The sequence below is a fragment of the Hyperolius riggenbachi genome, chromosome 5 (assembly GCF_040937935.1).
Source record: "Hyperolius riggenbachi isolate aHypRig1 chromosome 5, aHypRig1.pri, whole genome shotgun sequence".
NCBI classification, from domain to species: Eukaryota; Metazoa; Chordata; class Amphibia; order Anura; family Hyperoliidae; genus Hyperolius; species Hyperolius riggenbachi.
Genome location: NC_090650.1, coordinates 319,177,124 through 319,204,026, shown reverse-complemented (window position 1 = coordinate 319,204,026; position 26,903 = coordinate 319,177,124). Strand labels below are relative to the sequence as shown.

The following is a 26,903-nucleotide window of genomic DNA, read 5'->3' as shown; positions in this document are numbered from 1 at the left end:
TATTTATTTAATGTCTAATAGTTTTCTATATGCACTACAATGATTTAAATTGTATTTGAGGTGACATGTGACACAATGGGATGCATGTACATTTATAGTGCTAAGCATGCAAATATTTTTTTCCCTAAAAGAGTATGCATGTGACAGTATCTTTCCAGTCGGGACCGAATCAGGACCTAGTGAGTCTATAGTATAACCCTCACTGATAAAGAATTACAGCCATAAAACTCTTCTGACAGAGAACAGCTTCTGAGTGCAGGGAATAGATAAAAAAAGGTCAATAGTTCATTTATTCTAGCTCTGGGGCAAGGAAAGACTGTGTCATTGCAGAGTCAATAAAACACTAAATGTACTTTTTACATTTTTAAACAAAATAAAAATGGTAAATCTAAAAAGTCATTTTTAGAAGTAGAAGGATAAATACAATTTTTTTATCTTATCAGTTTATTTTCACCTCAAGTTCACTTTAAGTGTAAATAAATGTAGTATCAATATACATATTTCTTTCATTGATAAAGCTAATGCGTATTACACAATTGTAGTTATGTGTAGTCCTTAAAGTGACACTGAAGCTAATGAAAAAAACGTATGATATAATGAATTGTATGTGTACTGTAGTATGGATAATTAATAGAACATTAATGTAAAAGAAAAGAGTCTCATTTTTATTTTCAGTCATATAGCTGTTTTTCTATCATTCTCTAATATTTGCAGTTTACAAATTATACTCAGTATTTGAAATGATGAAACAGAGCAGAGCGAATGATCCTTTGAACCTACTGGTAGAAAAACCTTGACGTGATCCCGAGCTGAAGCTTGGGGTCAAAACCAGATAGATACCTTAAAAGAGGGAAGCCTTAGGATCCTATGGAGGCTTCCCTCGCCGCTATAAAGCCCCAGTTGCAGAGTGTGGACACGATGGTCTTCTTCCAGAAGCGGGGCCACGCAGTAGTAGCATGTGCAGTAGCACGGAGCCCGCAGCCGAGTCTTACTGAGTATGAGCGGGTAGGCTGGGTCGGCTATTGCGCGGACACGCTGGAGCAGGAAGAGCTGTGCGGACCTGTTAGGATTAGCAACAATTCATTGTTGCTAATCTTGTGGGGGGCCGCGCTCAGCAACGGGGACAACACAGCAGGGGGGGAAGCCTCAATAGGATCTTGAGGCTTCCTTCTCTTTAGGTAAGTATCTCATTCTATGTACCCAAGCTTCGGCTCGGGTACTCTTTAAACAAACAAGAAAGAGTGAGAGACAGGTAGAGATAAGTGCTTCAGAAAATAGCATTGTTCTCTGACTAAATTAGTCGGAGAACTCAGAGAAGCTCTTTTGCATAGATAACTGAAGTTTCTTAACTCTTCCTGTACTGGAAACAATATGAGACTCATATATGTGTTACTAATGTTATATTTCTTAGCTGTACTACGCATACTGTACAAATCATTAATATCTCATACGTTTATTTTCACTTTAGATTCCCTTTAACATTATTGAATGTTTGCAAACTTTACTTTATGTTTTTCATACAGTGTCTTGAAATATTGTACTTTAGTGTATCACAGTTTTTAAATAAACTTAGTAAAACAATAGATTAAAATCAGGAAAGAACAGAAGGCATTGAGGTACTTAAGGTTCAGGATTCAGTTATGTTAGCAATTGTGAGTTGGTATGTCGTATGTATAGTTTGGGCAATTTAGTGAATGGGGGAGAAGGAAGAAGATGAGGTAGGAATCACATGTATGTTGTAGCAAAATTTGGGAATTACGCTTCCCCTGCTTATCATAATTGTCAGAAAGGAAAGTTTTTAAGGTGGCCATACACAATTCAACCAAAATGTTAGATTTTTCCAGTTTTTTGTTTGGAAAAACTTCATGTACATTTTTTTTTAGAAAAGTTTATTGAATTTACTGAATTTTAACCTTTTAAGCTATTGGCTATGGCAGAAAGTTCTGATCGATTTTTAGAAAAGAAATCAAAAATGTATAGTAGATTGGTTTGATTTTTCAAACATTACAATCTATAAAGAATACGAATTGCATTGAACTTTTTGCCGACCGCGTCACGCCAAGGGGCGTGGCCGCGGCGGCAGCCCCAGGACCGCCTAACGGCGATTGGCGTAAAGTCCTGGGGCTCTCTTTAGCAGGCTGCGCGCGTATCTCCTGCTTGGTGGGCAGAGCTGAGCTCCGCCTTCAGTCTCCGAGCGGCCATCGCCGCTCGGAAGACTGTTACACGGCGAAATCGCCGTGTGTTTACTTGTACAGCGCTGCGATCAGCAGCAGCGCTGTACTGGGGACAACCGTGTGACACGGTTGTCCCCCTGGGGGACAAGAGAGCGATCGGCTCTCATAGGCAGAAGCCTATGACAGCCGATCGCTGTGATTGGCCGGCTGGGGAGAGGGAGGGGATTTAGTTAAAAAAATAAAATAAAAAATATGCAGAGGTTAGTGTTGGAGACTGCTGCAGGGGGCTGGTAGAAGCCCCAGGTGAGTAAAACTCTTTTTTTCCTGGCTTAAGTGTCCCTTTAATGTGTGGTGTGTACACACAAGCCATCCTGTCCATCTCTTTATAATCCCCACAAGCAAGCTCTGGGCAAATCTCTCTGTCAGGATGGTCGCCTTGAACTCATCCCAGATGTAGTGCCAACCTTCACCCCTCACTGACCCCATTATAATGTCAATAACACAAGTTGTAGTGAAGGGAAGGCAGGTGGTAAATGACATCAGGAAGTGGACAAAGCCTGGCTTTGAATCTGGGTTAAAGGACAACTATCATGGAAAATTGTAAAATTTAATATACAAGTGTATACATACATATAAGATGTACATTTCTGGTACAATGCACTATAAACGGAGGCACAAGATAATTTTCTGAGCAATGCGGTCCTCCCCAACTTAACAGAGGAGGAGAAGGATGCATTGAATGCAGAGGTTAGTGTTGGAGAAGTAGAAAGGCTCATCAAACTCTCTCCTCTGGGAAAAGCACCAGGACTTAAAGAGACTCTGTAACAACATTTTCAGCCTGATTGCTTCTCTCCTATAAGTTCCTATACCTTTTCTAATGTGGTCTGTGTTATACTGCAGCCTTTTCTAGTTGCAAAGTGGCTGTGTTATCTCTGTTATATGATCTAATCCTCTCTCTTCTGTCGACTCTGTTGGCTGAGGCTGGAATGTGTGGAATGTGCTGCACTGCTTGTCATTGGCAGAAGCTATACACACCCTCTCCAAGCTCTGTATGAGTCAGAGACTGAGCTATTCTCAAGCCTATCACACTCTAGTTAGAAGCCATGTCTTTTGTTTGTAAACACTGCCTAAAAATGGCAATTACAAGCCAGGATTGCAGCAGGGAGTGGCAGAAACAGCACAGAGGGGCCCAGGAGAACATAATGAATAGAATGGTATGCTTTTTATTTTAAGAATTTTAGAGTACAGATTCTCTTTAAGACAAAAATTAAAGACCAGTTGACGTCCCTAACTCTATTATCTCAAAAAAAAAACAAGCCCACTCACGGCCAATGAGGCAGTTATTACCTCCCAAGGCAGGTAAAGATGTTATGGATTCTGTCTCTTAGAGGCCCATATCCTTGTATAATTAAATCTTAAAGAGAAGCTGAACTGAATATCAAAAATCAAAATAATCATATACCGGTCATACTTACCTCCTTTGTAGTCTACTCAATCTTTTTCTCCTCTCATGTGTCCCATTTGTCCACTGTGATCAATGTAATTCTCCGTCCTCCATTTTGAAAATGGCTATTAACCCATAACAGCTTCCTGGTCAGCACACTGTTAAACTGTAATATCGCCCACGTGAGCCATAGGGAAACATGGCCATTACCTTGCACATTCAGTTGTAACTGACAGCTGCTGATATAGAGCTGACAGCAATTGGTATATTTCAGGTTCTGACAAAATATTCTCAGAACTGGAAGGGATCACTGTAAGAAGAAAATGGTGAGCTTCTGAGAGGAACTGATGGTGAGGTAAGTATGTAATATTCATTTGCAGCTACGTCATGTGCTTATTTAAATACTTTTACTCACTTCAGGTTTCCTTTAAGTTCCTCTCTAAGATTTTTGCTGACAGGCTTTCTCAAATTCCACCATTAATCCATAGCCCACAGGTGAGCTTTGGTAATGGGAGAAGTGCAGCGACTAACATCAGAAGAACCTTGATTGCTCTTGAGCATTTCCATTTTGAAACAGATGGAACAGGGTTGGAGGCTTTCTTGGCTTGAAAGGTCTGCTTTGAGTGGTCTTGACTGTTAAAGGTCATGGGGTTATGGGGTTTGAGGGATGATTCTTTATTTATATTGAGCTTCCTCAAAAGCATGATTGTCTATACTAAGGGCAACGAGTCCCTCCTTTTGTTTGGAGAGGGAGACACAGCATAGATTTCATTTATCACCTTTATTATTCAATTTAGCTATCAGGGCGTTGTCGCATTCTTTCTACCATCACAAGGTTTTTTAAGGTATTACACTGGGATCAAAGGTCATGAATGCTGCACTTTTCGCAGATGACATCTTGCTGTATATGGTCAACCGTAAAAAAAAGATATGGGCAAGGATATAGAACATAACAACAAATTTGTAGACCTTTCTGGTCTAGCAATTCATTATCACAAGAGTGAGATCATGCTTCTCTTCACCTCCAGATGCCACTTGTTTCCATGGCTGAGCATATATAATAATTAATAATAATAATTCCTTTTTTTGTATAGCGCCTTTCTCCTGTCCGACTCAAAGCGCTTGCGAGGCAGCCACAAGAGCGCACTCAGTAGGCAGTAGCAGTGTTAGGGAGACTTGCCCAATGAACTCCTTACTAAATAGGTGCTGGCTTACGGAGTAGGAAGAGCCAGGATTTGAACCCAGGACTCCTACATCAGAGGCAGAGCCCTTCACCATTACACTATCCAGCCGCCATACAGAATCAAGGAGGCACATTCATCTAATATGTATTTGGGGATTCAAATACCCAAGCAAACAGGACAACTATATGGTATAAATATATCTCCCAAAATAGCTAATGTTTTAAAATAATTAAAAGACTGGGCTTGCCATCCAATTTCACTTATGAGTAGGGTTCACCTTCTGCAGAATTGGGTTACTCTAGTGGGTATAACAGTGGAAGAGTTTGAAGTGTCGGTCAGAGAAGGTTGGATGGTGGACAGGAAAAGTATCCCCAGTGAGGATTGCAGGCAGATGCAATTCAAAATCCGTTATAGGAGTTATATCCCTATAAATGGCCCCTATAAACGTGGCCCATCTAAGCTGTTACATGTCTGGACTCATCCCCAGACCTTAATCACATGCTGTGGTTGTGCTCTGACGTTCAGAAAATCTAGAAAAAAGGAACTTTTTATTTCTAGATGGTAATGAGTTCCCTAGTATGACTAAGTTTGACTATCTAGTTTTGTTAACCGCAAAGAAAGCAATATTGAAGCATTGGTTGGATGACAAACCACCATCCATCCCTCTGGTTATCGAACTTTTAAGTTATATTTTGCAAATAAAAACTCTAAATTTGGATAAACATGAGTCCAAATAGCACAGTTTATGGCATCATTGGCGGAGACCGTATGGTATTTTAAGGGCAAGATAGGAAGGTATTTGGATGTACTGTAGGTTTGATGGAGAGGGGAAAGAGGTGGGGAAGGGGAGGATGTAGTTTACTGGGTTGTATGACTGATTGGAGATTATACTGCAGGTCATTAATCAAAGGCCTAAGAACCTAAAGGAGGCCTTTACCTATTGTTTGTAGTTGATTTGGTAATTGACCTGCTATCTACAATGCAGAAGGGGGATCAGTAGTATGTTAACTGGGTTGGCAAAAAGAATGGCATGACTGAAGTTACTTAGGTTATACTGCAGTGCATTAATCGAAAGGCCTTAAGGTAGCCATACACTGGTCGATTTGCCATCAGATTCGACCAACTGACAGATCCCTATCTGATCGAATCTGATCAGAGAGGGATCGTATGGCTACCTTTACTGCAAACAGATTGTGAACCGATTTCAGCCTGAAACCGTTCACAATCTGTTGTGGTGGTGGTGCTGCCGCCGCTCCCGCCCGCATACATTACCTGCTCCACCGCGCGACTCCAGTCCCCCAGTCACCGCTGCTCCGTCTCCGCTCTGGTCTTCGGCCCCGGCATGCTTTACTTCTTCCTGCCCGGCAGGAAGTTTAAACAGTAGAGCGCCCTCTACTGTTTAAACTTCCTGCCGGACAGGAGGAACTGAAGCATGCCGGAGACCAGCACGGACACGGAGCAGCGGTGACCGGAGGTAGTCGTGCTGGCGGAGCAGGTAATGTATGCGGCGCTATTGCGTCGGTCGTCGGGTACTCGAACGCCGCTAGCGACGCGCTCCCTACCCGCGGGCGATCAACGCTAATTTTCCGCACGGAGCAATCGACAGGATCGGACGAAAAGGATCGAAATACGGCGTGTAGCGCGAACGATTGGCAGCAGATTCGATCCCAGTGATCGAATCTGCTGTCGAAACGGCGGCGAATCGGGCCAGTGTATGGCCACCTTAAGATTTGAAAAAGAGGCCTTTACCTATTTTCTAAGTTGATTTGATAATGTACCTGCATTCATAACTACAATGCCATATTATGCCACATACTGTAATACTGTTTGTGTTTTACCTCAAAATATGTAAAGTCGAGAAACTTTGAACAAGTTCAAATTGCTTACCAGCATAAATTACTCCAATATATGGAAAGAACAAGGAAACTGAGGGGGCAGCTTGTGAATACACATACCCTAGTACTGTACACGGAGACATGTTACTGTCAGAACTTTGTACAGTGTTCTTCCCAGAAATTTTTTTCCAGCCAGGTGGTATGAAAAAGTAGCTGGGTGGGGCGAGATGAGAGAATGCAGGGCAGGTGCTTCTCTGCACAAGTCTGCTTAATGCAGAGGAGGAGGTGGGCCGATGACAGCCGGGTGCCCACTTATACTAGCCGGGTGCAGCACCCGGCTTAAAGAGCCTGGGGAGAACACTGTTGTAGCCATCTCAGTTACATTTGCACAATATTTGAAATAAACCTAACATTTTCTGCATCTTGTGGTAGCACACATGCTTATCACATCTGTTTGCACAGTTTAAAGGGAACCTTAACACTTACCTGGGGCATCTACCAGCCCCCTGCAGCCATCCTGTGCCCTCGCAGTCTCTTGCGGCTCCTCCAGTCCCTCGCCACCAGCTAGTTTAATTTTTGCCGACTCAGAGTTGGCGGCCCGCCATGCGTACCTTTGCACGCATTCCCGCTGGTGCAGGAAGTTATCGCGGACATTAACACGTACAAAACACTTACGTAAAAATCTATGTTTTAATGTCCGCAATAGCTTCCTGCACCAGTGGGAATGCGTGCAAAGGTATGCGTGGCAGCCCGCTGACTTTGAGTCGACAAAAATGAAACTAGCTGGCGCCGCGGGACCGGAGGAGCCGTGAGTGACTGCGCGGGCACATGATGGCTGCAGGGGGCTGGTAGATGTCCGAGGTAAGTGAAATTTTTTTTTAATTTTTTTTTTTATTTTTTTTTAGAGTTAAGGTTCCCTTTAAAATAGATTTTTTTTTGCTGTCTGCTTTTGTGCCTTTACCAGAGCTGTCATCATCCTTGTGATGTCAGAACAATGCACAGAACAGAGAGAATTCACAGCATTTTAGCCTGCTCTGCTTTTCAGTCCCCTCAGTCGGTGAGTTCAAACAGATATATTTAAGAAAAAAACAGCTGCTTCTTACCAGTTGTTAGTCTGAATGCTTTAATCTATCCTGACTTATTTTTGTAAATATGAAGTGGCTGTAAAACTATATAGCTATTGATCTTTGAACAGGACCTGGACTGTAGTAAATCTGGAATTATGTGTGATCATTTGCTGTCTTATTTGAACTTGTTTTATGGAGTAGGATTTACTTTAAATGCCTCTAACCTTCTTACAGTATATCAATTATGGATAGAAATTTATAAAACGAATGGCTGATCACCTCATAACTATTGCGGAATATATGTTGCGTTTACTTACCAGTCACTAAAGGACTCATCATGAATTCGGGTGTGGGAGCATTAGGCAATAAGAGGGCTCTTGCAGCATCCCCAGGTGGGCCAGGTGGTCCCCTTGGCCCTATTGGCCCTGGCGGTCCAGGTATACCCGGTGGACCAGGCACTCCTCTAACACCAGGAATGCCAGGCTCGCCAATGACACCTTTACTTCCTTGAGGACCAGGAGCCCCAGGTGGCCCAGGTGGTCCACTTGTTCCAGGTGGTCCTGGTACACCTGGATCTCCTTTAGTTCCTGGCTCGCCAGGTCTACCTGGTGACCCTCTTTGTCCTTTGTTTCCTTGTGAACCTCTTGATCCTTTTGAACCTTTTTCTCCAGGAGGGCCCATTGGTCCAACTGGTCCTTTTTCACCAGCAAGTCCTGGTGGTCCTGGGTCGCCTTTGTCTCCAGTCGGTCCTTTTGGTCCAGAAGGTCCTACAGGTCCTTGTATTCCTCTTTCCCCTTTAGGTCCTCTTGGACCTGGTGGTCCTGATAAAGACACAAAATGACATTTACACATTTACAAATCCATAAGTATACTTATTATAAATAGACTTTCTGTTACTTCAGTTTCTCTAAATGAATGTATTATCTCTGTCTCAGATGCTGGAATAACAAGGGACAGATTCCTGCAAAGGCTACATAGGCCTAGCGGGGCTGATTGCGCATTGAACGGGGATGTTGTACATGGATAGCATATGAGGGTGTTTCATATTGTTGAGGGTTGCTGCATATTGTGACTGCATATTGAAAAGGGGAGCCACTGTACATGAAGATGGAGAGGCACTGTACAAGAAGCATGAATATGGAAGAGGAGGCTAGATGAGAAAATGGGGTCTGTTAATATTTCTTAACATAATTAAAGGATACTTGAATAGAGTTGAGCCGAACGGTTCGCCTGCGAACGGTTCCATGCGAACTTCAGTGGTTCGCGTTCGCGTCCCGCAGGCGAACCTTTGCGGAAGTTCGGTTCGCCCCATAATGCACATGGAGGGTCAACTTTGACCCTCTACATCACAGTCAGCAGGCCCAGTGTAGCCAATTAGGCTACACTAGCCCCTGGAGCCCCACCCCCCTTATATAAGGCAGGCAGCGGCGGCCATTACGGTCACTCGTGTGCTGCCTGCGTTAGTGAGAGTAGGGCGAGCTGCTGCAGACTGTCTCTCAGGGAAAGATTAGTTAGGCTTAACTTGTTCCTGTCTGGCTGCATACCTGTTCTGTGAACCCACCACTGCATACCTGTGCTGTGAACCCACCACTGCATACCTGTGCTGTGAACCCACCACTGCATACCTGTTCTGTGAACCCACCACTGCATACCTGTGCTGTGAACCCACCACTGCATACCTGTTCAGTGAACCCACCACTGCATACCTGTGCTGTGAACCCACCACTGCACCTGCCACTGCATACCTGTTCTGTGAACCCACCACTGCATACCTGTTCTGTTCAGTGGACCCGCCACTGTATACCTGTTTAGTGACCCCGCCACTGCATACCTGTTGTGTTCAGTGAACCTGCCACTGCATACCTGTTCTGTGAACCTGCCACTGTATACCTGTTCTGTTCAGTGAACCCGCCACTGCATACCTGTTCTGTTCAGTGGACCCGCCACTGTATACCTGTTCAGTGAACCCACCACTGCATACCTGTGCTGTGAACCCACCACTGCATACCTGTGCTGTGAACCCACCACTGCATACCTGTTCTGTGAACCCACCACTGCATACCTGTTCAGTGAACCCACCACTGCATACCTGTTGTGTTCAGTGAACCCGCCACTGCATACCTGTTCTGTGAACCCACCACTGCATACCTGTTCAGTGAACCCACCACTGCATACCTGTTCTGTTCAGTGAACCCGCCACTGTATACCTGTTCAGTGAACCCGCCACTGCATACCTGTTGTGTTCAGTGAACCCGCCACTGTATACCTGTACTGTTTAGTGAACCCGCCACTGCATACCTGTTCTGTTCAGTGAACCCGCCACTGCATACCTGTTCTGTTCAGTGGACCCGCCACTGTATACCTGTTGTGTTCAGTGAACCCGCCACTGTATACCTGTACTGTTCAGTGAACCCGCCACTGCATACCTGTTCTGTGAACCCACCACTGCATACCTGTTCAGTGAACCCACCACTGCATACCTGTTCTGTTCAGTGAACCCGCCACTGTATACCTGTTCAGTGAACCCGCCACTGCATACCTGTTGTGTTCAGTGAACCCGCCACTGTATACCTGTACTGTTTAGTGAACCCGCCACTGCATACCTGTTCTGTTCAGTGAACCCGCCACTGCATACCTGTTCTGTTCAGTGGACCCGCCACTGCATACCTGTTGTGTTCAGTGAACCCGCCACTGTATACCTGTACTGTTCAGTGAACCCGCCACTGCATACCTGTTGTGTTCAGTGAACCCGCCACTGTATACCTGTACTGTTTAGTGAACCCGCCACTGCATACCTGTTCTGTTCAGTGAACCCGCCACTGCATACCTGTTCTGTTCAGTGGACCCGCCACTGTATACCTGTTGTGTTCAGTGAACCCGCCACTGTATACCTGTACTGTTCAGTGAACCCGCCACTGCATACCTGTTCTGTGAACCCACCACTGCATACCTGTTCAGTGAACCCACCACTGCATACCTGTTCTGTTCAGTGAACCCGCCACTGTATACCTGTTCAGTGAACCCGCCACTGCATACCTGTTGTGTTCAGTGAACCCGCCACTGTATACCTGTACTGTTTAGTGAACCCGCCACTGCATACCTGTTCTGTTCAGTGAACCCGCCACTGCATACCTGTTCTGTTCAGTGGACCCGCCACTGCATACCTGTTGTGTTCAGTGAACCCGCCACTGTATACCTGTACTGTTCAGTGAACCCGCCACTGCATACCTGTTCTGTGAACCCACCACTGCATACCTGTTCAGTGAACCCACCACTGCATACCTGTTCTGTTCAGTGAACCCGCCACTGTATACCAGTTCAGTGAACCCGCCACTGCATGACTGCCTAATTTTTCTGGCTGCACTGCGGGCAGCTGCAACAACAAAAGAAAAGGCATGTACATGCGCCCATTCCCCTTCGTGATCATTACCTTGCCGTGGTGAAGGGGCTTGCGTATCACAATGAAGCAATGACCGGCGCCTAGATGAGTGTCTCGGGGGGCACACAAAAGATAATAAGGTCGTTGCTTCATTGTGGTCAGACCAAATTTGATCAGCTGGACAGTCACTGTTCTGTCATTCAGCTACATCAGCCAGGCGACCATATGGGCTGTAAAGCCACCAAAACCTGCACTCTCGCCATGGTGCGCACCAGTCCAGCACGGCCGTCACTACACAAACAGCTGTTTGCGGTGCGTTACACGGTGAGTTTGGTGTGTCAGTGTGAAGCAGTACCTTAATTACACTACCTGATTGATGTATACACATGCAAGATGTTTTAAAGCACTTTAGGCCTGTCATTTAGCATTCAATGTGATTTCTGCCCTTAAAACGCTGCTTTGCGTCAAATCCAGATTTTTCCCGGGGACTTTTGGCATGTATCCCACTCCGCCATGCCCCCCTCCAGGTGTTAGACCCCTTGAAACATCTTTTCCATCACTTTTGTGGCCAGCATAATTATTTTTTTTTTCAAAGTTCGCATCCTCATTGAAGTCTATTGCGGTTCGCGAACTTTAACGCGAACCGAACCTTCCGCGGAAGTTCGCGAACCTAAAATCGGAGGTTCGGCCCAACTCTATACCTGAACTGACCTATGACATGATGAGATAAACATAGGTACATACTGTATAGTCTTACTAAGAAATTGTCTGAAGTCCCTTTCCTTTTTTTTTTTTTCTTTTTTTTTGTGCAGTAAATGTTAAGGTTCATACACACGTCTGACTTTTAAAAACTAACAGTCATCAGACCCGCCCGAGCGAATCAATCAAAACCAGCCTTGAGAGCCTGACGACAGGCTGTACACACCGGCAAACTATCGTCAGAACGACTGCCCCGTGGGTGGGTCTGACGACCGGTAGTTTGTAAAGCCCCATCTACACGATACGATTCTTTGTGCGATTCGATTACGCTTCTATTTACGATCCGATTAAATCTGACATGTCCGATCGGGATTTGATTCGATTTGCCATTGTGATGCAATGGCAAATCGAATTGAATCGAATCCCGATCGGACATGTCGGATTTAATCGGATCGTAATTGAATCGCACAAAGAATCGTATCATGTAGATTGGGCTTTAAAGTCAGACGTGTGTACGTAGCTTTAAAAACTAGAATTGTTATCTATGCAATTTAACCACTTCACCCCATATGCTATTTTACCCTTCCTACCAATGCCATTGTCACCTTTTAGCGCTACTCCCATTCATCTGGCCGTAACTGTATCATTGCTTATCACACCTAAATGATATATATCTTGTTTTCTTGTGTTCTCTACAAATAGGGCTTTTTGCTTGTTTTCAGTAATTTATTTTCTATGCATTGTAAAAGGAAAGAAAATGAAAAAAAAAATACACTACTTCTAATATTGCATCCCCTATAGTTTTAAAATAAACAATGCTACTGTTTTGTTTGGCTGTTTGTCCTGGTTATTACAGGCAAAACATATATGAGGCTGAGGAAACAATGCTGATGAGGTTTTAGTGAAAAGTTCAAAGGGTCATTATTTCAGATTTTTTTGAAGCATAGTGAAACAGATTTAAATCAGACTGTCATGGTTGCTGTTTAGAATGCAAAAATCTGAGCCTCTGTTCTATGTTACTTATTTTCTATTTACAATTAGAGATACACATAAGATTAATTATCTCAAAAGTCTATTTTCAGTTCAGGTTTGGTTTAAAGCAGCATATACAGTATTTTGCCCTTAAGAATATACAATATCGTATGTAGATGTCTAAACTTGACACATAGTTTACCATTGCGGTTTATAAAAATATTTAGTATTAGTAACAAAACTTTACTAATACTAAAAATAATACTAATACTTTATGCAGTTTACTAATCTCTCTTCCATTTACTCTGGACTAGCCATTATTTGCAGTGATAGAGGTAGACGATTTCAATACACTGTGTTCGGCGCAGAAAGAAAAGAGACAAATGCACCCTGTATGTACTTAGAGAGTTAAGCCTGTCTAAGGGCCCATTCACACTTGAGCATTTTGCCGGCGATTTCGGCAAAACGCTCAAACGCTAGCGTAATAAAAGTCTATGGGCTCGTTCTTACTTGGGAGATTTGCGCTAATCGCCTCAAATCGCCCAAAAACACAAAACGCAAACGCGTCACCTGCACCATTTTCAGGCGATTTCCCGGCGATCGCGTTTCAGTGCTATAGAAGCGCTAAACGCGATTGTGGACAAATCGCTGCAGTGTTTAGCGATTTTTCCTTGTGAAATTGCAGAAAAATCACTCCCCCAAAACACCGGCAAAAATCGCCGGCGTTTTGCAAACGCAAGTGTGAATGGGCCCTTATTTTCCCTCATCTGTGATCACAAGTTGTAATTTCATCTTTTCAGCTGTGTCAGCTCCTGCCATGGCAGGGTGGTAATTGGTAAAGAAAGGATGTTAACAATATGTCTGCTTCCATGAAAACAGGAAGTAGAAAAACTGCAGATTTATTGCAGGTTTTGTATTAGCTGTAACAAAGAAATGTTTTTCTTTAAAGGTTATCATGCTGTTGCTTATCTTTTAGAACTGAGATGAAGTTCTGAGTTCAGGTTCACTTTGTCATTTAGGAAAACATCAGTTAACCCTCCTGGCGGTAAGCCCGAGCTGAGCTCGGGCTATGCCGCGCAGGAGGATATCTCAGCCCCTGGTGGGGCGATTCACCCCATTTAAAGTTCTGTACGCGCAGCTAGCACTTTGCTAGCCGCGCGCACAGCTTGATCTCCGCCGCTCTGCGGTGATCGCCCGCACGCAGCGGCGGAAGAGGCCCCCCCCCCGCCAGAGCCCTGCTCTGCCCGGACCAATGAGTTCCAGGCAGCGCTATGGGCTGGATCGGAGGCGTCTGATGTCAGGACGTCGGCTGAAGTCCATGACGTCATTCCGATCGTCGCCATGGCAACAGGAGAAGCCAAACAGGGGAACGCGTTACATACGCGTTCCCCTGTTTGCTATTGATGCCGGCGACGATCGCACTAGAGGGACACATGCGCCCTCTAGTGGTGTTTCATGTAGCTACCACTCTGGTAGCTTTACATGAAAAAAAAAAAAAGGATGGATTTCTGCCTATTTGGCAGAAAAAATAAACCGCCAGGAGGGTTGAAACATACCAGATGTGAATCAACCTAGAGAAACGGTGGAGCATATCCTGTCACCTCTGCCCCCTTCGCCTCTTCCGGGTTGTCGGAGTTGGACACTACTGCACAGGTCAGGCTTCGCGCGTACTACAGCACACGCCTGTGGCCAGGAGTGCACTGTGCGTGCATATGGCATCATGTGCATGACATAGTGATGTCATACGCATGTGCAGTGCTCCCCTGGGCCACAGGGGTGTGCTGTAGGACAAGCTGGCCAGTGCATACGCAGTAGTGCCCGACTCCTCCGACTCGGAAGAGGAGGGCATTTAGGTAGAATGCGGGACAGAGAGGAGAACGCGGGTAGCGGTAGGCATCAAGACAGGTGACATTATACTGTATGCCTGCTACCCCTGTTTCTCTAGGTTGATTCGCATCTGGTATCCTTTAACCACCTTACGACCACATAACCCCAATTGGCGGCTGCAAGGTGGCTCCTCCAGGACCGCGTAACTCCGACTGGCGTCAAGTCCTGCAGGCGGAGATTGCAGGGGATGCGCAGAGCTCCGTCAACAGTCCCCCAGCTATCCGCTATCAGACTGTTAGATGGTGAAACCGGCGTCTATTTACATTGTACAGCGCTGCAATCTATAGCAGACACTATATTGACACTCGGCTGTCCCTGAGAGAGGGTCACAGAGAGATCAACTCAAGACTGATGCCTGTGAGAGCTAATCTCTGTGATTGGCTGTCGAGGGAGGGAGGGGGGAGGCAAAAATTTAAGAAAAATATGGATGGAGAAAAATGGAGAAATAAATTAATTAAAAAAAAAAAAAAACAGCCTGCAGCAGCGATCACAGCCCACCAACAGAAATCTCTGTTGGTGGGCAGAAAAGGGGGAAATTATTTGTCTGCTAAGTTGTAATGCTCTGCAGCGACCTTTTAAAGCTGCAGAGCACTGAATTGTAAAAAAAAAATAGCCTGGTCACTGGGGGAGAGCCTGTGGTCCTTAAATGGATCAGCAGCAAGTCAATAATGTTTTGGGCAAGATTCATGAAATGTACTCATGGATAATTATCTAATTTGGGGTGTCTTTCTTGTGTTACTAATGGCTGGACTATTGGCAGAGTTGAACATAACTAATATCATTAGGTATCTGAGTTGAAAGGTTTTTATTCTTCAATGAAACCTTGATGTAGGCTAGATTGAATTGCCCCATGCATATTACCTTGTGGCAGAGTGCGCTGACAGGGTGATGTACATAGTGCCCAACCCCCTGCTCAGTGACGTACTCCCTGCAGGACAGGAAATAAGTTACTGGAATACCGTCATTCTGCGCATGCGCGCTGTGACCACAATTGCTCGTTCACACTTACCACGTCGCCATGGACTTGCAATGCTCCATAATTCGTACAGTAGGCACAGATCATGCGGCAATGCACTGCAGAGTTTGTGGCGGGTTTGCAGCAATTCTACTACTTCCGCACACAGCAACGCAATAGTGTGTAGGTCTCCATAGACTTACATTACCCTCGCAATGAGCTGCGGCAGGGGAGAGTACCCCAATGCATGGCTACGCACTAACTGTGAAAGTAGCCTTAAAGAGGAACTTCAGCATAAACAAACATACTGTCATTAAGTTACATTAGTTATGTTAATTATTATAGATAGGTAATATAATCTCTTACCCACCCTGTTTTAAAAGAACAAGCAAATGTTTGATTTCATTAGGGCAGCCATCTTTTTGGTTGAAAGGAGGTGACAGGGAGCATGAGACACAGTTCCAACTGTCCTGTGTGCTGATCACCCCTCCAAGTTGCTAGGCAACGTGAACAACAACATAGGGAATCCCATCATGCTTTGCACAGCATCAGCGGAAAAAAAGCCCAGGCAGTTTTCTTTGATAGGTGGAGCTTAGCTAAAAATGCAGCTAAAAATGATGCTTTGGTAAGAAAAACAAAGTTCTGATGCTGTGAAACTGTTAAAGAAACACCACACCTTTTCAGTTTTGCTGAGTAGATTCTCATACATTAGAATACCATGCTAGCATAACAAAAAGTGATTTGCCTCCTACTCTTCTTAACTTGGGCTGAGCTGAGATGCGCAATGGCTCCTCCACATGACTGCCCTGCCCGGCTGCCCCCTTCCTCTATCCCCCTGTTTATTAGTTTATACAGAGAGTGCCTTCAGATTTAAAGGCACTGCAGAGTATCATGAGTACATCCTCTATTAAATGTATGAACAATGCAAAATATATTAAAAAAAATCCTTTTTGGCTAGGTTCACAGTGGTCAGTTGGTCAGTTACATACTGCACATTTTAAAATGTGTGTGATCTGCAATGGAGACTGGACACAGACTTTAATACAAAGCTTGCATGCAGTGAGTTAAAATAACTGGATCTACCGTCTGGGGACATTAATACCCAGAGGCTTGAACACTGATCTAAACCTGGTGTACTTCTTGTAACAAGCGATAATCTGCTTCCTTAGTGTGGAAATACCAAAATATCAATATATAACTAGTGACCAAAATCCTATTATCCTATATTATTGTCAGTGAAACAATCTAAAAAGGAAATGGAGTAAAATGAATGAGTATGAATCCAGTACATCTCCCGCGGCTATTAGCCACCTCCACCGTTACCAGGAAATGTAAATTAATGGAGGCACTTGTTGCCATGGAGAATACAAGCTGGAGGCGGAGTTTTGAGTGAATGAGCTTAGGAGGAGAGATGTCCAGACCTATCGCTATTCGCTACCTTGAAAAAGCCCCGTGGGCGGGGCGAAACGCGTCAGTAGGCGTGGCTACCGCAGGAGTGCTCGCGCTGGCCTCCCACGTGCAAACGCCGGCACGCTGAGCGATACTCCACACTGCCGGGATCCCCAGTTGTATCAAACAAGAGCTACGAGACCATACCGGTGAGCTGCTTTTGATGAGAGCGGAATTACGCGATCAAGCGACTCAGTGCACTGAAGGTCTGGATTTCAAGCGGACTGGAGTCCGCCTCCTGAACGTGCAAGTACCGCAAGTCACACTGTGACGTTACTTGTCAAGTTAAGTCAGACGAATAGCCAACCCCAGTGTGCCATGTGAGGCAGATCTTTATATGCAATCTAAAAAGTTTTGATCTCTCCAAGCGGACTTCCGTATTGAGCCATCATTATGAAGATCCATATTCCGTGCAGAGAGTGTGCAGTTTGAAACAGCGGCGCACAGTGTGCAGGGTGTAGCGGTGGTGGGCTGTGGACCTTATTGACCCATGTGGTGCAGAGCGTTTTCTGCATAGGCTAAGGCTGGGCGATAACGCTGCATGTATACATGGGTCAGGTCCCTTATATGAATTGCAAGCGCTCCTGGCCAGGTAGTGATTTTAAATGTCTGTGTTATTTTAATGTGTTGCGATTCAGCATTAGGCAGCTAAGGCAGTAATAAAATTCATATGTGCATGAGACAGCAATCAGTATATGATTTTGCAATAGAGTTAAAATAACGCAATCTGTTACTGTGAACAGGCCCATAGAATTGCATGGGCAGTGATTTCACATGCAGAATTATCCTACAGCGCAACTGAGCACTGTAAACTAGCCCTTACGCATTAAACAATAAAATTAAATTGACCAAAAACAATAACACCTTCCTTCTAAAATGCATGCAACTATTTTTCATCAAAAGAGAAACTGTAAAACAAAGCAAATTTTGCCTCGTAGTAATCAGGGCCAATGGCCTTCTTCTGGAAAGTGCTATTCCTTTTAGTGTCCCGTTCTATTTAATTTGAGAAACGTGCAGCAAGAAGCTAAACTTGGGATTTGATCTTGTACTTTTTCTTCTAGCTATTCTGTATGCTCTCATATCAAAGTTCTGGGAAGGTGACCTAAAGTTTGCTAGTGTTGCTCTGAAAAAAGTGAAGAGAAAAGAAGATGATGGTAGCTTCCGTCTTTAAGAGAAAAAAAAAAAAGCAGAATCCTTGTATTTAATTTTAATGGAGTGTCCCCATTTAGGCAATGGGGAGTTGGCATGGCTTGAACTGCCACATATCCTCTGATGCACGGAGCCGTATGGGAGAGAGGTGTGGCTTGGACTGCGGGAAGCTCAGAAGGAAGTCTGGCAGTATGGTGCTTTGAGGAGAGCTGGGAGGTAATCATGTGACCATTGGCCAGAGATTAAAATGAAAATATTTAGAGACTTATTTTTAAGGTATTTTTCATGGATCATAGGGTTTGCATTTTAAATACTGTTATTAATAAATATTTATATAGCGCTTACTGCATTTATATAGCGCTCTTCTGCAGCACTTTACTGAGCATATAGTCATGTCACTGACTGCCCTCAGAGGAGCTCACAATTGAATCCCTATCATAGTGTGCGTGCGTACACACCTGTGACCTTTGTCAGGGATTAGGACCTGATCACTTTTGGCGATATCACTTGGCCAGGCTGCTCAGATGGGAAGTCAGCTGTACAGCTGATGACACACTCTGCTGCTGTGTGGGAAGGCGGAAGGATGACAGAGTGGCGCGTCAGTGAGGTCATGCGGTGTGCACAGTACAATCAGCAGTTGCTCGGCCAAGTCGATCTGCCTAGTGGATCGCTTGCAAGGTGACAGTTGGGGTATCCTGTACACAAGCTTGACTATCTGTGAGGCGGTCATTACTGGCCCCCTCAGCCAACTTTAGTTGTGTGTGTACATAGCTATAGTCATACTACATTATAGCTGTAGTCCTACTCAAATATCCCTGCCAGAGTAGGCCAGCTTGGGAGAGAACAATCAACTTATCAGAGGGTTTGGGAAAACAAAAAGAAGAAACCGCAGGGAATCAACTTATCAGTATGCTTTTGAAATGTTGGAGGAAACCAGAGTGCCCAGAGGAATCTTAATCAACCGTGTGGAGAACATAAAGCCTCCAGAAAGATAGTGTCCAGGCCAGGAATGAAACCTAGGACTCTAGGACAACATGTGCATTATCCTGGTAATGCATGTTTAATGTTTCACTTCAGGTGCGCATTAACAAACAAGGACAGTCGTAGCTATTTTCGCATTCCTGGTTAATTTCATAGTTTACATTTTTGCAAAGTTTGCTACCATCACTACACTCAACTAATGCATTTAAATGTATGAAATAAAACTACGGATTCATGAAAATATGTCATATTTGAAAAATAAGCACAATGCAGGTTGGCAACTGCATGGGGCATAAAGAAAAATGACCCATCAGACAGAATACCGAAAATTCGTAACATAATGACAAGCTCTCACCTTGCAATATTGTGAAATTCTTTATCAGTTGTCCATGCTTGGAATCCACCACCTTCATTTCTTCCATAATTATAGACAAATTGGTAACTTCATTATCTAACCTCAGTCTCATACCATCCTGCTGAGTCTTTAGAAACGTGGAGTCCAGCTGAATATTGATGAGAGAATTATTCAGCTGAATTATTTCATCTGTATGCTTGCTCAGCGTCTCCGTGCAAGTGGTCCTCACCTCATTAAGATTACTAGTAAGCGTCCTTAGATGGTGAGCCGTGTGGCTAATGTTACCAATTATACCTACAATATCTTCTTCAAATTTCTGGAAACGGTCTTCCAAATAGTTGAATTTGGCATTTGTCCTGTTCTCGTATTCTTTATGGTAATCCTGGAGATCCTTTAGATTTTGCTCATTTGTTTGGGCAATCACTGTGACATTGTCAATTTGACCACTAAGAGTGTTTAGCTGATTGCTCATATCTTCTACTGTCTCGTTGGTGGCCTTTACAAGAGCCGAGTTATTAGCTGCGATGCCTTGTAGGTTCTGCACCCTCTCCTTCAGCCATTCTGTATCTTTTCGACTCTGAAGGACGCCCTGCTGTAAGCTTTGGAAGTCATTCTTGATCCGTTGAATAGCTTGGCTTGTATCGTCCACAGACCTCTGTAATGTGCTTATGACTGTCCTCTGCTGAGTCTGCGTTAGATTCAGGTTGTTAACACTTGACGTGAGCATGCTGCTTGACTGCATTTGGCTCTGAAGGTTGCTCTGAAGGCTTGTGGTATCTTGCTGCAGGCTGGAGACATAACTGTTGTAGACCTGTAATGTTTGATTGATGCCATTAATCATGATAGAGTTAGTGTCTAACGCACTTTTCATTTGGTTTTGTTTGGCATCTAGGAGGGCGTCGGCTTCTTGTAACTTCTCTAGTGCTTCTTTGTTCCTGGTGCTTTTTTCTGTGATCTCACGGAGCTGCTGACGAAGGACTAAGATGTCTGTCCTCACACTTGAGAGCTCTGAGTTGGTGTTGAGGGATTTTTCTCCTGCTTGGTCATCTGAAAAATACATATAATACAGTAATATACATAATAAAAAAATATTTTACACTCACAGCTAACCAGTTCAAACTACATGTCTATTTTCTATCTGCTGCTATGGCCATTTTAACTGTATGTCATTTTAACCAGCCTCATCGGACTTACGCTATAAACACGAACCAGTCGGACAGCTACAATTAAAAATAGAGCAGTCCTGGAAATCGAGGATTACTTCAGGAAAAAGTGGTACCCTATATAGCATGATGGAGTACAGGTCAGGTGCAGTTCATGTACCTAATGTGAAATAAATTATAACAGACCTGTGCTTCAATACACAAAAAATTCAGTTTATCCATTAGCTATGATGGTTTAAAAAAACTGAATTTTTGTGAATTGAAGCAAGGTCTGGTAAAATTTATTTCACAATCACAATAGGGACAACTTAAATCCCATCCATTAGTTCAAGCCATGCCCTTCACGCACCTGTCCATATCTGAATTAGTTTTGCTGTATTGAAATGCATTATTACTACACATTCGAAATTATGCAACAATACAAAATATATCATGGGCAACATGGTGGTGTAGTGGATAGCACTCTTGCCTTGCAGCACTGAGTCCCCAGTTCAAGTCTAGGCTAGGACACTATCTGCATGGAGTTTGTATGTTCTTCCCATGTCATGGACTTCCTCCTCGTACTCTGGTTTTCTCCCACGACCCCCCCCCCAAATACAGAAAGGTTAATTGGCTCCTTTCCCCAAAAAATGGCCTTAGACTACAACATTGATGACTATGTTAGGAATTAGATTGTGAGCGCCACTAAGGGACAGCTAGGGACAAGACTATGTACACTATGTAAAAGCACTGCAGAAGTTGCTGGAACTATATACAGTAAATATGAAATAATAATTTATATTATAAATCATAAAATATTCCATTCTAGAAGGCGCTCTTCCAGGAAATTGGAAACTCAGCCTTGGAAACAACATCAGAGACGCTGCGTAAAGTCATCTCCAATTTGGTTGTAAAAACTTCAGATTTTTTTGCCAGTCACTTGTCTGCGAACGTTCTTACTAAATAATACTGCATAGATAGCAGTAATGACCTACACACACAAAGGCCGCCAGTCTCATCATGTCTGGAAGAAAGCTAAACTGCAAACACAGAGCTGGACTCATGACCGATCTAAATGGAGAGGGAAAGAAAGTAAAAGGCAATACTGGTACTTTAAGACATACTACATTTGTATTGACACATTAATAGATACCTAAGAAGAGGGAGGCCTCTGGATGATCCAAAGGTTTCCGGTGTCCTCCTCAACCCCCACTGGCCGTGACCCTCTTTTAGTTTGCGGCAACGCTCCTCTTCCTGCACAAGCACGGCCATACTGCACCTGTATGAGTACGGCCGCGCAAGGGCAGCAGCACGAGGCCGCTTGTGAGAGGGTACCTTCAGCTTACTGTGTAGGCCTTGCTGTACTTGGATATGTTCTGGTGGCCGGGTTCCACGTACAAGCACAAACACCGGAACATATCCGAGGTGGGGTCAAGGTAGATATGGGAAGCCTCTGGACTATCCAGGAAACCCTCTACCTAGGTAAGAAACTTATTTCTTATGTCAGCTTGGGATCACTTTGAGGCCTCTTTTGCACTAGCGGGGTAAACCTGCTTTGTGTTACCCTATTTTGTTGCAAGGGGCCGCAAAAGCAATAAGAGAGTGTATATGGAGACATTCACAATTATTGCTGTCCCTTGCAGCGCGCCGGACTTATCTGTGCAAGGGGTCATGGAAGTCTGTCGGCAACACCCGGAGCGAGGTGCAACATAGCGGGAATCCCAGTGACGTACTTCCTGCCCGGCAGGGAGTATGTCATGCGGCGAGGGGCGGCACTACGCATATGACCCTGTTGGCGCACTCTGCTGCAGGGTCATATGTTTGTCACTTTTTGCATTGCGGTGGGATGCAGCAGTAGCATCACATCCCCATCTCAACACAAAAAATAGATGTAAAACCGGCTTGAAAAGTTTCTGCAGTTTTCTGTTTAAAAAATGACTATTATCCACCATCTTTTCTTCTACTTTCATCATATTTCACAAGATCAAATACATCATCGCACATTGTGAAGCTGGAAGTTATCACACCAAACACTGGATTACTGAATGCCAATAAACCAACACATGTAAATGAATGTGACACATTACCTAACTTCTTCAAATTCTGCTCCACTTCAACGATTTTGTTATTATATCCCCTGTGAGAACTTTCCATGTCACCTGAAACACCGTCCATTCTTTCTACAACTGAGAGGAGCAAAGCACAAGTTACCTGGCGAGTCAGATCTTTGCTACAATCAAAGAAGGGTGTCGGTATTACAAAAGGCTTGGATCTAATGGCAACTATAGAATGTAAACATGTAAACTATTAACATTTTATTATCAATGTTTTGTTAATGAGAAATTACAACTTTAAATTGTTGGGAAGTTATGTGAGCAGAGCCCATCTCCAGACAAAAGAATACATCTTTTGGCAGACAGTTCTCCTGTAGATAATGTAAAGTATACATGTTACTTTCCTGGTGAAAAAAAAAGTATGCAATGTTATGCTGGGCATACACGGCTCGATTTTGCCACTCGATTCTCCTGCTCAATCGTTTCGCCGCTCGATTCCGCAGTCAATTTTCTTATTTTCTGCTAATTTTTCTTATCTTTCTCCATTCACTTCAATCCGGAGTCGAGAGACAAAACAATCGGGCGTGAGATCAGACATGTCGGAAATTATCTATCGAGCCATCTTAATGGCTCAAAATCGAGCCGTGTATTCCCAGCATTAGCGCTTGTAATGTTTCAGAGAGCCTTCCTGTATAAACCTCATCTACAGTATCTTGTCTGAAATTCAGAACAGTGGTATAGCAATAGGCTAGGGGATGCAGAGCTTGCGACTGCACCAGGGCCCCTGGACCTGAGCGGCTCTTATGCCTAGTACACACCATATCATTTTCTGTTAGATTTTTCTGTTAGATTATTTTCTGTAGAGACTGGTCATTATCTCTGGTGCATTGTCTTCTGGTTATCTCCTGCTGAGTAGAACAATGCCTAATTGCTAGGCAGATAGATGGTTAGAGAGATAATATCCAACATGTTGGAAATTATCTATCTGGCAGGTAAATCTAACAGAAAATCTAATGCTGGGAATACATGGGTCTGACGCTCGATTCTGCGCCCGATCGTTTTGGCCGCTCGATTCTCTTATCGTCCGCTCGCTTTTCTCTTTTTTTAAATTCACTTCAATGAGAAATCGAGCGGCAAAACGATCGGGCAGGAGATCGGACATGTCAGAAATTATCTATCGAGCCATCTTAATGGCTCAAAATCGAGCCGTGTATTCCCAGCATCACAGAAAATTGTATGGTGTGTACCTAGCATTATGGTTCTCTCCTGTAGTCACTGCTGCAGTGGTAATGATCGCTTCTATATGTGTGTTGAGTAGAGGTAATCCTTTAACAATGTAGTACATGCACTTTGGTGAAGCATCTCTTTAGGGGCCCATACACTGGTCGATTTCAGCCATTGATCAATCGATTAATTCTATAGAATCGATCAGAAATCGATTCTTTCAAATCAAGCAAATCGATCGATTTGCGATCAATTTAGATCAATTTCGATTGATTTGATCTCTCTGACAGGATGGAAAATCTAGGTCGATCTGCTGCTGGCAGCAGATCGATGGTCCATAGAGTTGTATTGGATCTAATGGTGCAATAATGCATTTAGATCGATCTTCAATAGATTTCGAATAGATTTCATTCTGAAATCTATTGGAAATCTATTTTTAGTGTGTGGCACACATCAGATAGATTCCTGTCAGATTCGACTTGACAAGCATCTGACAGCAATTTATCTGATGGTCGATTCTGCTGCAAATCTATATGTGTATGGCCACCTTTAGTCACAGTCCATTATCTTATTTATCTCCACCCTGGTCTTTTCTTTTTCAGCTCTGAATCAACACGATGCAGATATTGGGATTTTTGCATTCACTATGAGCCACTTTATGATAGGAATACACAATGAGATTTTTCAGTCGACTTACTGTCCGACTTATTTTCGATCGATTTTCTCATAAATTTCCATTCACTTCTATGAGAAATAGATCAGAAAAACTATTGAAAATAAGATGGGACTTGTCAGAAATTATCTATCAAACCATCTATCTGCTGAAAAAACTTATGGTCCCATATGCAATTCACTTTATCACCTGAGTTTTCTCCTAGGTGATAGTTTCACAACTTGTAAATAAAATGCCCTTTACAACACCAGCCAGCAAATAAATACTCAAAATAATTTGGACAGTACTTTTTGACTTACTTCGTGGTACTTTTTCCATTGAAAAGTGCTAAAAAGTTAATGTAAATAGGAGCTGAAAGATTATCTCCTAGGAGAAAACTCAGGAGAAAACGTGAATTGCATATGGGCCATGGTGTATTCCCAGCATTAGATTATGAGCCAGTCTAGTTGGTCACCCCCTTGTATACATTGTTTGTGGGGGGACAGCTTTCACAACTTTCTCAACTGCCAGCAAGCAAACAAATACTCAAAATAATTTTGACAGTACATTTTCACCTACTTTTTGGTACATTTTCCATTGCAAGTTGCTTAAACGTTATTTTAAAATTGAAGATTAAAAATTATCTCCTAGGAGAAAACTCAGGAGAAAAAGTGAATTGCATATGGCCCTTTCCATATAAATTGGTTCTACAGCACTGCACAGTTTTGTTCACTCTAAACTGGTATGCTCATATGCATATTGCAATTAACAAAACATTTCTTAAGGCCCATTCACACTAGAGCATTTTGCCGCGATTTCGGCAAAACGCTCAAGCGCTAGCGCTTTTTAAAAGTGCTAGTGTAATGAAACCCTATGGGCCCGTTCTTACTTGGGCGATTTGCGCTAATCGCCGCAAATCGCCCAAAAACGTGAAACGCAAGCGCGTTGCCTGCACCATTTTCAGGCGATTTCTCGGCAATCGCGTTTCTGTGCTATAGAAGCGCTAAGCGCGATTGCGGCAAAATCGCCGCAGTGTTCAGTGATTTTTCCACGTGAAATCGCGGAAAAATCACTCCTGCAAAACGCCGAAAAAAATCGCCGGCGTTTTGCGTTTCTAAGTGTGAATGGGGCCTTTGGCCTCTTTTCCACGGACAGTTGATAGGTAGTGAAATGCCTCTCAAACTTTCACAACTGCTCACTGCTGCCTGGTAACTGCTCACTGCTACCTGGTAACTGCTTGCTGAGAACACAGTTCAACTGTCCATGGAAAAGAGGCCTTACACTGCTTTTACACAGTGTCTGGACTTAGAAAGCCGGTTTTGGTGGTCTGTAATATTCAGCTGTCATACAGCCATAGGGATTCTAGTGCAACATCTTCTCTATGGTCCATGGCTCCGTAGAGCTGAGTCTGACACAGGTGACTTATGCTGTCAGCTCTGATTTCAAGTCAATTTATCATCTGTGAGGAGCAGGAGGGTAGCCTAACCCTCCTAACACACACATACCCTGCTTGTTAACCCCCTTGCCGGTCCAATTCCCGCGGCAAGGGGGCAGCAGAGCACTTTTACATTTTTTTATTTTTTTTAAATGATTTTTTTTAAATCATGTAGCGAGCCCAGGACTCGCTACATGATCGCCGCTGAGCAGCGGCATCCCCCCACCCACTCCGATCGCCGGAGTGAGCAGGAAATCCCGTACAGAACGGGATTTCCTGCTGGGCTTCCCCAGTCGCCATGGCGACGGGGCAGGATGACGTCACCGACGTCATGGACATCGGGACGTCAGAGGGAATCCCGATCCACCCCTCAGCGCTGCCTGGCACTGATTGCCAGGCTGTGCAAGGGGTCTGGAGGGGGGGGGGCGGCGCGGCGGGTAGCGGCGAATCTGCGGCGGCGATCGAGAAAGGCACGCAGCTAGCAAAGTGCTAGCTGCGTGCAAGAAAATTTTTTTTTGAAAATCGGCCCAGCGGGGCCTGAGCAATCCTCCTGCGCAGGTTACCCCGAGCTGAGCTCGGGATAACCGGCAAGGAGGTTAAAGTTGCACCGCAAATTACAACGCAATGCCCCCAAAAAGTCGCACAGCAGTACTAAGTCTTGTGTGTAAGGTGTAGCGTTTTTAGAAAGTGCTGCATGCTGTGCGTTATACACGTTATTAGCTGCGTTGGACTGTTTGCACATGCTCAGTAATGACTTGAAAGCATACTTTTCATTGCCTGTAAGGTCTACTGTATGCGACGATAACGGGGCATTAAGTTGCGTTGCGACTTTTTTGGGACATTGCGTTGTAATTTGCGGTGCGACT

General features: G+C 44.0%; 1 protein-coding gene across 2 annotated transcripts in view; it reads right to left on the bottom strand.

Annotated features, from left to right (window-relative positions):
- COLEC12 (collectin subfamily member 12) overlaps positions 1-26,903 on the bottom strand; it is a 174,687-nt gene that overhangs the window by 10,066 nt on the left and 137,718 nt on the right. For both annotated transcript variants that reach the window (XM_068237233.1, XM_068237234.1), the window contains 3 exons: positions 22,760-22,858; positions 19,531-20,577; positions 8,022-8,525 (listed from right to left, as the gene is read on the bottom strand). In XM_068237233.1, coding sequence (XP_068093334.1) covers positions 8,022-8,525; positions 19,531-20,577; positions 22,760-22,858 — 1,650 coding nt within the window. The remainder of the gene's footprint in view (positions 1-8,021; positions 8,526-19,530; positions 20,578-22,759; positions 22,859-26,903) is intronic.